This window comes from Tetrao urogallus (assembly GCF_951394365.1).
Source record: "Tetrao urogallus genome assembly, chromosome: 1".
NCBI classification, from domain to species: Eukaryota; Metazoa; Chordata; class Aves; order Galliformes; family Phasianidae; genus Tetrao; species Tetrao urogallus.
In genome coordinates this window covers 30,207,497-30,222,725 of record NC_136813.1, presented here as the reverse complement: position 1 = coordinate 30,222,725, position 15,229 = coordinate 30,207,497, and the positions used below count along the sequence as shown (strand labels likewise).

Here is a 15,229-nt window from a genome sequence, read left to right as displayed (position 1 = left end):
CATTTCTTTCCATATAGACTAGACCATTCGTGTTCTGGGTTAGACTTTTTCCAAAGGCAAAACATAAAGGTGTTATGAAATACCAGCCAACTAAAAGAATATGACAGCCCCCATGATCTCACCAGTAAAGGCATCATCAACAAAAACATGCAAAATAAAGTGGATCTGTACCTCTTTCAAGAAGACTAATATTTTGAAATCAATAAGTAAAATTTTAATACAACTTATTTGTTCATCTCTTGTCCTTTACTGGAACATCTTAAAACAGAAGTATGATGCATGGGCATCAAAGGTAGAGAATGCAGTTGATTGAAGATTTCAGTGGTACTGATGTTACATGTAACTACTAAGATTTTATCTTTCCACTGCAATAACAATGTAGAAAAATATCCCCAATGTTAGAAGTCTTTACTCCACCAATATGTGCACATCAGTAGATGAAGAACCAAAACTGGGTAAATTACCTTAGCAGTACCAATAGGTGCAATTTCAACAAAGCAAAATAAAGATTTGATTTCATTATTAAATAACAAGTCTGTTCTATGCATTATAAGAAACATTTAACTCACCTGATTGCCAACTAAAAGAAGATGTTCTCCCAACAGAAAGTCTTTTAGCATATCTTCCATTACCATCATGTGCTAGAGAAAGAAAAACATGATTTTCACTCCCGTTTTTACACTATCTAGTTTATGTGTTCACTAATAACACAAGTACACAGAATTACCAGCATCTAGGCCATGTTTTATTGAACGTTGTACTTAGAGCTACTCACTTTATAGCAAGTGTCTCTCAATCAATAATAGCAGAGGCAATTTAGCTGACTAAAACAATGAAACACAATCACTAACTTCACTTATGTATTTCCTTTGCTCCAATTGATCCTGGGTGTTTGATTTCCCTAAATTTACATTACTCTCAGTATTCACTCCTAATGCATTTCCTTCTTAGCCTAGATGAATGTCTGTCACGCAGTGCATAAGAACTTCTGTTCACACACATAGGACAACTTTCCAGCAACACTACTAGGAGGAAGTAAAATGTATCCTGGTAGAACAGTATAGAAACAAAACACAGGGAGAATGTGTTCACTATAAACATGGCTGGTTTTTCATTTGTTTGTTTTTTACATTAAACACCAGGTCTAAATTGGTAACAAATACACTTTCCTACTGTAATTAAGCTTTAGTTTCAAAGAAAATAATAATAGGATAACATGAAAACACAAGCTCAAGTTTATGTTTCTAATAACATCTACAGTAGATTGCCTAGATGAAGAAAAAGTATATGATGTGTATTTTACACACACGTCCAGTATTGCAAAAGGTAACACAAACAATACAAATTCAACCACATCACACTCCTCACAAATAATTTGTTTAAAAGGATCCAAAGGATTAATGGATTATGTGGCAACGTTGACTACTTTACTCTAGCAATAGTCTTGTATATTTCTCCACTGTACCTAGTGAAAATAGGTCATCTGAAAGTAGGTCAGACAAGCTACTTAGAGGAATGAATGTTTGTCTTTAGATTAAACATATATGGAAACAAAGTTTTTCACAATATTGTTCTATCTCTAGTACTTAATTTTGGGAGAAAAAGCAAAAACAAAAAAGAAACAAACCACAGTACCTCACAGATAATTTCTGACTATATAGAAATATACCACTTATAACTGTGTGAAAGATATTTTAAATGTCCAAATCTCTCCAGACGGAGGCTGGGGGCAGGGGGAAGAAATTCATGTAAACAGCTTAATACAACAAAATCCTAACCAGGCATGTCAAAGGACTAATGAATACCCCATGCATAATTCAAGGGAAGACCTGAAGGCAAATCATTTACTGGTTACATTTTTTTATTATTATTATTTGGCTGCTAAAGCTGAGTACTTCCTTCTGATGTATTCTATTTTTATCCCAAATTGGACAAATATGCACACATTCTAGTTTCCCTGCAGAACTGCTTTTCTGCAAGAGATGCTACATATTGATTTTTTTCTTTATGAGGACCAAAATTTACATTGTATTAGAATGCATGCATACGTTTCAGATACAATATTTACATGAAGAAGTAGACACAACAATATTGTATGAACTTAATCCAAGCTCCACAGAGCCTGGAGACTCAAATCTATCATATCACCTAAAAATCATTAACGTGATGGTGCCACTTGTGGACAGAGAGCAATGTGCTGTGGTAATGTTGAATTCCACTGGGACACTTACAAGTATCTAAAGGGCAGGTGTCGAGAGAATTGGGCCAAGCTCTTTTTAGTGGTGCTCAGTCACAGCACAGGAGGCAACTGACACAAACTGGAACCCAGGAAGCTCCATCTGAACATGAGAAACACTTTCCTTACTTTGAAGGTGACAGAGCACCTGGAACAGGCCTCCCAGGGAATTGTGGTGTCTCCTTCTCTGGAGATATTCAAAACCCACCTGGATTCTTTCCTGTGGAACCTGCTTAAGCAGGAGGCTGGTCTCAATGACTTCCAGACTTCCCCCCAATCCCTACAATTCTGTGATAATATCTGCTCACAGTTGTGCACATTTTTATGCAGTGTGTTCAACTGTAACTACTGAAACTACATGCAAGAAGATGGAAAAAGCAATGCAGATACGAGTTCTAGAAATGGCAACACAGAACCAGTTCTCACATGAAATGTTACTGGGGAAGATGAAGATGACTGTGATCTGTCCTCCCTGCATGGTCTGTCATCACCTTCAGTAGGTGACAATCATGTAATAGAAAGGATAGCCTTTCTGGAAAGAAATTCCAACCAGAAAAAGATGAAAAAAATAGAACAAGAGAAGAGAGAAAAATAAATTCACAAAGGCAGGAGGCCCACACCAAGATCCTGAAAGAAAAACATTTCACAAGCTCAGTGAAATATTACAGTATCTCACACCAGCTATCAGGGTTCCAACAGTCACCCAGGGGGTAATTCTCTGGTTAAAGATACACTTGTCTGAGATTTTGAGGTCTCTGTGCTAGATAGCAAAAACAGCTGCAGTACACCTACCCCTGTAAAAGGAAGGTAGGAGGGGTGGAAAAACAAACAAACAAAAACAAGTCACCAAGCCCTTTCCTGTAATTGTCCACACTAATTGCTCTTACTCTTTGCTACCATGAACTAATTACTGCCAATAACAGTAACAACTAACTAAATAACTAATTAATAACTCGAGTTCTATAAAATAAATATTTTTTATCTATATATTATTCTGTAAAATAAAAATAATGATTAACTAATGGCTGATTAATAATATTAATTACTCATCATCTAGCTTCTCAAACTTAACAGTGTTAAGGCTGTCAACCTGCAAAGCTTCCCCAGGAAAAAATTCTCTGTAAAACCCTCTTTCAAGATGAATAATCAAGCCACTGGATTTCTTTAGGAGGAGGAGGTGGTGGACCACGTTGCCCAGAGAAGCATCAAATCACTACAGAAAAATTTTTAGCCTAAAGAAACTATTTCAAAACTAGAACCTTAAAACTGAGTTAACATTTTATTTCATATTTGAGAACATGTACATTAATAAACATGTAACAAACTTTGTGCAAGAGAAGCCAGAGAATTCTACTTACTTGAGCATTTTCATAGAACAAAACATCAGGCACTTTCATTTTCTCACTTGGGTTATAAATTGGCATAGTCACAGATCCTATTTTCAGAATCCCATTGTTTATTTCACCTGGACATTGTTCAGGAAACAAAGAAGCACATGCATTACTTAGAGCATCCTCTAAGCGATCAATTCCCAATGCTTACAAGTGAAGATGTGCAAATTTTAAAAGGCTGTGGGTTGCTCTAAATAATTTCTAACTCAACAAAGTGAATACTTGAAAGAGTGTTTTTTAACATGTGATTGTTTTATATTGACTTTGACTTCTTACAATAAAATTTCAAAGACATCCACTACAACAAATGACAAATAATTGATCTTATGTAAAAATATCATACAGAACATTAGGAGCAGTGACAGTTGCCTTGTTCTGTTGTTGGAATATCATTAACACTATCCGACCACATTTCCTCATCCCACAAGGTTTCTCATTCTCTTCTTATTTTCTATCCCTGCCCCACTGGGGCTGTGGTGTGGACAGGAGTGAGAGCTGAAGCTGAGAGTCGCTGCTGACTTTTCTCTTGAGTTACTTCTGATAAAATTTGTGAATGTCAAAAACGTTAGTGAAAACTTGCTGAATTTACACTTGGAGGTATAACTTTCAACTACAGCTTGAGAAAGAAAGAAGTAAAAATTTCCTACATTAAAAGAACCATATATTCCTTCTCAGGAAAATAACAGCTAAGTGTAAATAATAAAATGATATGAATCTCTCTTTTCTGCCTCCTTCAAAATTATTTGTCCCTAATTTCTTAATCTGGCTGGGTTGGAATGTGAACATAGCACAGTTTCTGGGCAGATACTTTTATTTGTTCTCCTATTATCATATATGGTTCTACCTTTATTTTTTCCTGCATGTTTCACAAAGGGGAACAGTGAAACACAATGCATCAGGATGAAAAAAAAAAAAAAAAAAGGTAAGCAGGTAGCATCATGCAAGTGGTAATAATTCTAGTTTATTTTATAAATAAGTTTTTACATCTATAAAAATACATGCAATGCAGATACAAATAAAATAATGCTTGCATAATTTATATTATAATGTAATACTATGTATTCAACCATACATATGCGTGTATACATATGTAGGTGTTCATGCACTATTTACATGTATTCTCCACATAGTATTATTTATATTTCAGCAGTCATACATACCCAAACATGTACAAATCTGTACACCTATGCAGTCACTGCAGTCATTCAGGCATTGGAAACCCTCAAACAAAATTCCATGAGCAGGGAGTGCAGCAGACTTTACAAAATTACCAACACACTAAGAGCATCATTACATCCTGACAGAACAAAGCCAAAGGGATGTAACTGAAGCAAACTACGTTTAGTTGTGAAGTCATTCAGTTCAGCCTTAAATGCAGAACCATCTAAGTACCATAAATAAAAGGACGAAAGATGACACAAACTTACAACTGTAATCTTTCTCCTCTAGTTTCTTCATGTTATCTGGATTTGCTTCAATCCCAGAATCCTGTAGATTTTTATGTAAAGCCAATCTGGCAAGGTTTGGTAAAAATCTAAATAAAGAAATAAATAGGCAGGTCATTTCTTTAGGAAGTTTTCTTTAACATCTTCTGTATTTTCACAACATAAAATCAGCATGAAGCTTTACTTGTATCTCCAAACATTGAACATCTATGGCCTTAATGCTCAATTTTCAGCATTCCACCTGAAGGAGGAGAAGTTCAACTTCTCCCATAGGTAACTAACTACACTAATAGTTGCACACTGCTTATGAAAGGATTCAGTGTTACAGAACATTGCAACAAAGATGCAAAGTGGAGTGAAGTAGAGCTGGAAGTCTGTAATCTTTTTCCATTGCCATTAACAGATGCAATATAGAAACAATGTTTAGTAGCAAGAACTTCTCTTGATGCTGTTCTCTTAGGGCTTTGGTCCTCAAGTGAAAGAAAAAAAAAACAACAAAACCATACCATTTTTAGAACTGAAAATTTTAGAAATGAAAAGTTTCATCAAACAAGACATTAATAGAATTCTGTTTTGAGTGTTTTGAGACAGCGAAGTTATGTTGATAATGGTGACAAAATTTATACGGTGTCATTAAACACCATCATAAAGATAAGAAAACACTACAAATCCATTTCTACTCACCTCCTATATTTAAAAATAACAGAGAAACTATTCTGAAGAAATTAATTGCACTAGTTACTGAAATGCACTGACAGGTATCTTGCATGCTAGCAATAGACTGATAAACTCTTGAACTTCTACCAAACTAGCACTTCTACCTGGAAAGGCAGGCTTTATTAACAGCATAGTAAAGGCTTTCATCTGGATGTTGTGACAGTCGACGACAAATTCGCAATAGCTGTCGAGTAGATAAAGATGAAGCCAGGGACTGTGCCTGTCAAAAAATACAAGGTAGCTTAATTACTTGATCTCTGAGACTTCAACTGCACAAGTCAGGAAAAAAGCGTAATCCAAAAGCAATTATTTCAACTTTTCTCCTAATTCTGCCTCCTGTAATGGCTGGTGCTATTGCATCTGCAATTTTTTAATTCCTTATTTGTTGCAGTACTTCACTGTCAGGAAAATTATGTCATCTAAAGATGTGCTTTATGTTTTCACTTGATAAGCAACAGAAAGAAAAAATATCCAGATGACTTAATTTTCTGTGCTACATAAAACCAAATACTACAGAGTACTAATAACAAGCAGGTTAGCCATTGTAAAAGGATTGATGTTGTAAAATCTAGTCTTCTTTTCACAAACTGAATATGAGCTCCACATGTAATGCTTTGGCAAAAGAGACTGGCGGGATTCACAGATGTACAAAAAACAACAGTGGGCAGAAGTAAGGAGATTGTATCACCTCTGTGCATGCATTTGGGCAGGCTATTACTGGAACACTGTGTCCCTTTCTGCTGTCCACATGTTAAAGTAAATGCTAAAAACTGCACATAATTGAGTAAAGAGTTACAGAAGTGATTCAATGCTTGTGAAGGCCAACCTAGAACAAATACAGCATCACTGAAAAATAAACAAACAAACAGAGCCCCCCAAATAAGTGGCTATGTATTTAGATAGAGATATAAATATCGAGCAAGAAATCATTCTATAATTACCATCTACCGGATGAAGGTATCTAATACAAACAGGTTCCCTGTTTTATCAGGAAGCACACAACGAGTGTGATCTGATAAGTTGCATCATACTTTGCCTGTGTTAAATGAAATGTTGTAATAAGGTAATTTCAAAACATTTTAGTTTGGGTCATATAAATGATTTCTGACTATAATATATTTCTTCAACTGGTAAAAAAATTCTGAAGTTTGCCAACAAGGAAAAAGTAGAAAAAAAACCCAGCATGTTAGGAATTGCAGAATCTTTTTTCTCTCCTAATAACTTTCAAGCATGAGAAATGTCAAATCATCAACTCTTTCCTCTGGAAAACTAATTTCAACAAACAGACATTATTTCTGGGGGGAAGGAAAAAAGAACAGTTCTATGAGACTGTACGTACTTCTCTCAAATGCTGAGAAAGCAAAGGGTAGTATTTTTTAGCGTAGCAATGAGCAAAAATGGTTTGGATTGGGCTAAATGTTAATACTGCTACACCTGATCCTCCTGTTTTCATTGATGGAAGACTGTGAAGCATCTTCTGAATCATCACGGTATACCACTCAGCATTACAAAGATGGTGTCACACATGATGGCTTTTCTAGTGCTATCTCAAGATCTACTCATCAGTGAGAGGAGTGAGCGCTGTATCTGCTATTTCAGCTCACTAGCCATAACTCTCACAGCCTCTGGATATCATATTCCATCTGGTAAAGTACTCTAAAACAGCTGAAATGTTCTCAACCAAAGTAATTTTCTTAAGGAAAGCAATCCTCATGCCTCACAACCAAAAGGACTGCATTGATACATACTGGCAACAGAGAATACTAATGCAGTACTTTATCCATTGCACTAGGTGGGAAGAAGGAGGCAACTCTTGCCTCTTATTTCACACCTAGACAAGTCCAATCTCCAAGGGCACAGGCAGTTTAAAGTCAAAATGATATAACAAACAAAACAGCATATTGGTCCATAGAGGAGAAACCGTGTTGTATCCTCTGTATATTTGCAACAGGGAACTTAAGATCTTGACTAAAATCTCCTCTTTCCTTCTTACCTGGGACAGCTGTAAACTCAGAAGTAGGCTACTGTCTTTGTAATATGTATCTATGAGGCATCTAATTCAACAGGATCTAGACTGTGGTCTCTAGGTTCTATTGTAAATCAAACAAACAATTGCAATGATGCAGAACACAACCACAAGCTGAATATTCTACAGGTATTCTATTGTTCACAAAAATCACTTTAAACAATGGTTAATATGCCAAGATAATCTCTGGCTGAGGATTACTTACTCAGGCAACTCTATATATAGCCTGACATACCTTAGGCAAACATTTCTGCTCTGCACACAGGCATGCTATTCCTGACATGTCGAATGTCACTGCTCATCTACAAGAAACTTCCCTCAGTCTGCACTATGACTCACATCTTATCCTACATCATATATTTCATTTAGATATTTCACAATGCTATAGATATCCACTCGTTTGAAAATGACTATTATAATGTTCTATTCAAGCATGGTATGTCTCCAAATATGTTACAAATGATGTATTTATCAGTCTGCAATTGTCAAAGATTAGTTGTAGGGAGCTAAATACATATTAGCAACAACGCTGTTCCAACACTGTATATAGAATTCAGCCTTTTTACTCCTTTTTTTCTTGTTTTTAATCTCAGAACAGCACAAAGGCCTTTCAACAACCCTCAACTTCCTATACAGAAATGCTGTGAAACTATTGCCCATGTCAAAATGACGAAAATTAAGAGCAGATTACATTTGCATACCAGTTGAACTAGGGATTCCACCAAAAATGTTTTACATTATTTACATTAAAAACATCTAGAGTGTTAGTTGCCATAGCAATGATTCCTTCTACTTTTCACCAACATTTGACTGTCTTTTTAAAAGAATTTTGTGCTTACTATGTCTGCAGAACTTATTTTTCTTGATAAGACTACTTCAACAGAAGAGCCTGTAGCAGTAACACAGCTAAAAATTCTGTAGCTTTCCCTTTCACATTCCTAATCTTTGCTGTTGCCCGCTAGCATTTTATAATGTCTGGAGAAGGCTGCAGGGTGACCTCACTGCAGCCTTTCAGCACCTAAAGGGAGCCTATAAACAGGAGGGGAGTCAACTCTTTACAAGGGTAGATAATGGCAGGACAAGGGGAAATGATTTTAAGTTGAAGATTTAAGTTAGATATCAGGGGGAAGTTCTTTACTATGAGAGTGGTGAGGTGCTGGCACAGCCTGCCCAGAGAGGTTGTGGATGCCCCATCCCTGGAAGTGTTGAAGGCCAGGTTGGATGGGGCCCTGAGCAGCCTGGTCTAGTATTAGATATGGAGGTTGGTGGCCCTGCATGCAGCAAGGGGGTTGGAACTTGATGATGCTTGAGGTCCCTTTCAATCCAGGCCATTATATGGCTTGGTAGTTTCCACTGCCCCTGAGATTTGGCCAATTTCCTGAAAGCTTTACTTAGTCAGATTTTAACAACGTGCAACAAAAATCAAAGAAACTACAGTATATGGTGCAGTAATTACCAGTAATCACTTCCTGGGATTAGTTTTTCAATCAGGCAGCCTCTAAAATCACACCATTGCTTGCTTAGTATGCCTTAGCCAGCCTCTCTGAAAACAAAGTGTCATAGTAGAAAGCAGATTTGAAACAAACAAAAAACAAACCAAGAAAACTGACTCACTGTGGTGTCATTTGTCTCCCGAAGCTTATGTGTTAATGACAACAACTGCTCCACAGCAACACTGGGTACATTTGGAATCTGCTTGAAACAAAAACAGTATTAATCTGAATGCAAGATAGATTGAAGTTCCATATACAGCTACACACAGGTACATTGCGTATATGGTTGCTTTACATCACTGAAAAAGAAATACAGTTTTGACATTGTTTTTTTTATTATGTCATCATTTAATATCATGATAAGAATGCAAATTTATTCTAATACCATTAAGAGATAAACAGGTTTTGAAAATGAAGTTTCATTTGTGCTACATTCAAACATCATCAGGAATAGCAAAATATTTTCTTATATTTAAAAAAAAAAAATCAATAAACAATTATCAGCCTAAAATATTGAACATACTTACCGTTTCTTTAATAACTTGAATTTCTTCATTCTTGCTTAAAGATCGAACATGATGAAAAAGAAACAGTGTCAGAAACTCTGGACCAAGCCACTGTTGGGTACTACTTCCAATGACAGGAGGTTCTGCTAGGACGACTATTCTGAATGAGGGGTGGATAGGAAAGATAGACCTGCCAAAAAAGGTTTCAAAAATGCATTATCTGCAGTGAATATCACATTTATTTTTTTATACTAGATGAAAAAATATATATATATTATTGTATCATATCACAATACCTACTCAGATATTTGCAATGCAACTTTACTAAAAAAGACAAAAACTGCATAATATGACCTGCACTTACATAAATTGCTCCTCATTTTTCACACTGAGAATGGCATCCACTTCTCAATATGACCTACATGCCTCAAGATGAGCAAACACCAGCAGCTAAACTATTGTTTACTGGTTTGTATGTTTTGAAAGGACACATCTCACCAATTAGACAGATTTTTAGAAGTGCTTTACCTAAAGTAGCATGTCTAACAGGCAAATCAAGGAGGGAACAGGATCTACTGGTCCTGCAGTTCCTCTATTAGATTGACAGAAAGGATGACACTGTGGAGATTGGCCTAGATAATGCCAAGAGCTGGATTTAGCAACACTGATGTTCTCTGCAGCCTCTGGAAAATCACCTAGTCTCTAGGGATTGGATTAATGCACCTAACTTCATAATACCCCTGAAAGCTAGTTATACTTCATACCTCGACTCATTTTCAAGTCACCATGGGGGAAAACAGGTCCCTTTAATGGCTGCTTAAGACTTAGAAGAGTTTAATAAACACCCCACTGAGTCTTTCAATCCATGCATCCAGCTAGAAGTTCCTTCCCTGATAGTGGCAGCTGCAGATGCTTCCTGGGGAAAGTATACATAAGCCCTTCTCAAGACTTATGTGAGAGACTGCTATCATCAGCCTATTTCCCTCACCTTCTCCCAGTACTTACAATCATACATTCAAGGGATGCAAGGGCTTATCCTTATTTGCTTTGATGCCTCTTTATCCAAAACTTTGTCTAATCTCTTTCTGAACTACATCATCCTATCTGCCTCTGCAGCTTCATGTAGCAAGACATCCACTATTCACTGTATAAAGTTCATATTGCAGGATTTGGTGAAAAAGTCTTAAATGCCTGTGTATTTCACTCCACTGCAGATAACAGAAGCTTACTGTGACCAATACAAGCTTAAATACAGAACTTCTAGATGCATGTGTTACAACAGTAGAAGGGCATTGCCTCTGTCTTGGGTGGTTTTGCCTTCTTCACATCTTTTGTCTATCTTACCTATATAATATCATCACATCTCTGGATTTGGAATGCACTGGTACTCATTGAACAGCACAACTACACAATTTCTAGAGGTAACAGACAGAAGAGTTGGATACAAAAGCTAGTCAAATTACGCAAGAATTGTTCTCAACAACTTTTCAGTACATTTATTAAAACAGCAGATGTTAATTTGGAAAAAGAAGTGACATTGAAATAGCTTATACTGTTAGATATGCCTGTTATCATGTGTGATTTTTCATATAAGTCAGAAAATCTGAAATCAGAACATTTGGAGACCAGTGGGAAAATGACAGCATAAGTAGGAAAATCTGAAGACAGAATATGACCATTAAACACAAATTATCAAAACTAACTGTGTGGTTGGCACAGTAAAACTGTGACACACCACTGTGATTGTAGCAAACAGACTCTTGATCAAAGGTAAACACAGGGGGTGGGCATGAGTTATTCTTAGCTGAAAGCCATAAGCCTAGAAGCTACTCCCTGACTGATAAAAATAGAAATAGATGTCTGAAAACATCATATGAAAGAGGAACCAATGGTAATGTCACTGTCACTAAGCATAAACGAAGATAGGGAACATTAGCAAACATTATCATGAAAGAAAATGTTTCCTTTACTCCCATTACTAAGGAGAAAAACAACCGCCCTTCCATAACCACCTAAATTCCAAGGACTAATTCCAGTGCTTCTGTAACACAAGAGAAGCTGGAGATGGATAATTGGGGCAAGTTAACATCAGTATGCCAGCTAGAAATTACTGATGTATCTTCTAGACTTCTCGATCCTCTAGACAACCTCCTTTAAAGGTTGTGAATGCTCTCTTCCTGGAAGCACTCAAGGCCAGGCTGGATGGGGCTTTGAGCAACCTGGTCTAGAAGGAGGTGTCCCTGCGTATAGCAGGGGGTTGGAACCAGATGATCTGAAAAGTCCCTTCCAACCCAAATCATTCTATGATTCTGTGACTTGGACAGATTACAACACCTCTGCTGCAGTTTTCCAGTTCCTAAACATGAATAAAACTATATGGCTACTTCAGAAGCCCATTGTTTGGAATGATGTTTGAAATATTAAAAAATGTCAAGCTAAGTGTATTATTAAAACAAATGCCACACATGACATGAACCTGCAATTCTGAGAAAGTTCCCAGTTTCCATGTTAGCAACTGATGAGCTTCTATGTTATTCTGAGGTATTACAGAGCAGGTGTCTAAAGGAATACAATACAGAGCTACTACATGGAGTTACACTTTATAAAACAGAGATCTTTGACACCTTGTATTCTTTGCAGACAAATGCCAAATAAATGCATTTTGCTAAAAACATGACACTTCTTAAATCGCTGAAACTCAAACACAGTGGGAAGATTTGGTGCTGTCGGATTAGTGGAGAGAATCCCCATTCCTTTCTCTTTCTAGTAAATGTTCACTGACAACAGAGTCAGAGAGCACTCTCTTGTACTAATGTCTACATCCTTTTGACATCGGTGCTTAATTCCAACCAAGGATTACCAGCACCGCCTTTGTCAAGAGGATCAGAATGCAGTCTGCTCAGGGTGATTTTAGGGAAAGATTTTCCTTTTATCAACACATGGTTCAAAGCAACTGAAGTTTAATAAACAAACAAACATACAAACAAACAAATAAATAAAATGCAGAATTGCATTCCTAATGCTACTCTGCAAAACCAAACTGGGCTTGGTTCTCTTTCCCTGTAGCATGGCTTCATAAATCCCACTTTCCATCAAAATTTTATGAGTTGGGAATTATTATAATATTAGGACCACAAATGACCTATTTTTTCTTTCCTAGCTGTTTTTACCGAATTTCACAATATTCTCAATTTAGCAAATTACTGTATCTATAAATCCACCAAGCTGAAAAAAGAAAACAGCAAATAGAAAAATTTTCACTGTTGCAAAATTCATTTTCTGCCACATTTTATATTTCTCTCATCTATCTGCTGCCTTTCAACCTAATCATGTGGAAAATCATCCACAGTCTGCAAGGCATTAAACCTGTGCATGCATGAGTAACTTCTAGTGTCTGAACAATCCTACTACATACATCCTTCTAGATTATCTTCTAATAGAAACTTTTCTGCTCACCATACCCAATACTTATCATGTATGTGTGAACACTGCGGAGTATATCCACTCCAACAGGTTAGAAGAATGACTGTTAAAATAAACCAGCACTTCACTGCTTGTAAAAGCCATATTTTTCCCAGAATCTTCAGGTGTTTCAAATCCTCTTACAGACTAAAGAAAGAATACAGAATTATCAGCTCACTGGCTAAGAGCAGCACTCCTTTTATCTATCATGAAATAGTATTTTGTAAATGGAATTTGTAAACAGAATTTAGATGCAAATCTGAATTCTAGTCATCTACAGAAAAGCATGATCACTTGCCCTTTTAGATTACAAAAGATATGCTCTATCTGGAGATCTACACCCAAGTCTAGGGCACCCAGATCAAGAAAGCTGTGGAGCTGGGGTCCAGAGGAGGCAATGAAGATTATCAGAGGACTGGAACAACATTACTTTGAAGATAGGCTGAAGAAACTGAGCTTGTTCTGTCTGGAGTAGAGAAAGCTGCAGAGACCCTCACTGCAGCCTTCTAATGCTTAAATGGAGCTTATAAACAGAAGGGAAATCAACTTTCTAATGGGTAGATTGTGACAGGACAAGGGGAAATGGTTTTAAATTAAAAGAGGAAAGATTTACGCTGTCAGGGGGAAATTCTTCACTGAGAGCATGCTGAGACACTGACATAAACTGCCCAGAGAGGTTGTGGGTGCTCCATCCCTGGAGCTGTTCAAGATCAGGTTGGATGAGGCTCTGGGTATCAGGACCTAGGTTTGTGGTTTGACCTGGTTTAGTGGTTGGCAACTCTGCCTGCAGCAGGGATGTTGGAATTGGATGATCTTTAAGGTTCCTTTCAACCCAAGCCATTCTACAATTCTATAATATGATTATATATATATTTTATAGGTATCTTACAACAGCACCTGTCCACCTCATTAATGAGTTTTAAATTGAGGCAATACAGAGCAACAGTTAGGGTTGTTTTTTTTTTATTTCATGAATGACTAGAAGCACTGCAGAAGAAACTTCAAGCCACATTATGAATAGTCACTACAATCAAGAACACTCATGAACAAAAGCTGACCATGACTTAAAAAAAAAAAGAGAAAGAGAGAATACCTATCTCATCTACTTGGTTTTTCCTAAAGACAGGAGTAAGCTATCAGTTCTTTTTCATCACAGCCGCCTTCTAGTCTCCATCTCATGCTCTTATTCACATTCTGAAGACAGTCCTGCCCTCTCCCAGTCTAATAATTTCCTAATGAAGCATTTGTTTCTTCCCTTCAAATTCTGGTCCTTCAGAAATATTCCTTTTTATCTTGTTCTTTCATTTCCCTTCAGATACTTCATTCAGGCCCCATTTGACTGCTTAGAGACTTAAAACTGTCATGTGCTTCCCACTGCATCACTGATATGCCTCTCAATATGTGCTTTCCTCTTCTACCATTTCCCACAAGAACTACATTAATATGTGAGATTGGGTAGATAATTAAAAGGCTAAGAACAAAGCAAAAATTTAATTTCACTAACTGTATAACATGAATCTTAGGTTCCAATTTAATGTATATTGATTTCCAATATACAAATGAAAACTGAAGCCTCAGAATTAGTGAGATTTAAGAGAAAAAAAAAAGATAAAAATAAAATGAAATAATCCTGTTTTAAATAAAACTTGAACCTGCTTTCTATAGGGAACTTTCATTTTGGAAAACTAACAGTAGCCTTCACATGTCACTCAGCAAATACCAGATTAAGTCCCTGCAGAAATAAGAATGCGTATTCTGCAGGCCTTTCAAAGAGCAACTACACCGAAATTACTTTAGTTAAACTCAGAAAATCAGAATAAATGAAGCTCAGTGCCTGGCTTTATTTAGACATGATTTAGAAGCAAGAGTTGTCCTAGATGATCTGTTAAAATAAAACTCAAGGTACAGTGTACTATGTGCTCCCTTCACAAAAGAGTCTGTGCAGGTGAATGA

At 36.6% G+C, this 15,229-nt stretch overlaps 1 protein-coding gene across 1 annotated transcript in view; it reads right to left on the bottom strand.

The window, feature by feature from the left end:
• VWA8 (von Willebrand factor A domain containing 8) overlaps positions 1–15,229 on the bottom strand; it is a gene marked incomplete at both ends in the record, with an annotated part of 114,822 nt that overhangs the window by 38,105 nt on the left and 61,488 nt on the right. Inside the window, 6 exons of the mRNA XM_079535851.1 lie at positions 570–641; positions 3,595–3,701; positions 5,055–5,161; positions 5,894–6,009; positions 9,430–9,507; positions 9,836–10,004. Coding sequence (XP_079391977.1) covers positions 570–641; positions 3,595–3,701; positions 5,055–5,161; positions 5,894–6,009; positions 9,430–9,507; positions 9,836–10,004 — 649 coding nt within the window. The remainder of the gene's footprint in view (positions 1–569; positions 642–3,594; positions 3,702–5,054; positions 5,162–5,893; positions 6,010–9,429; positions 9,508–9,835; positions 10,005–15,229) is intronic.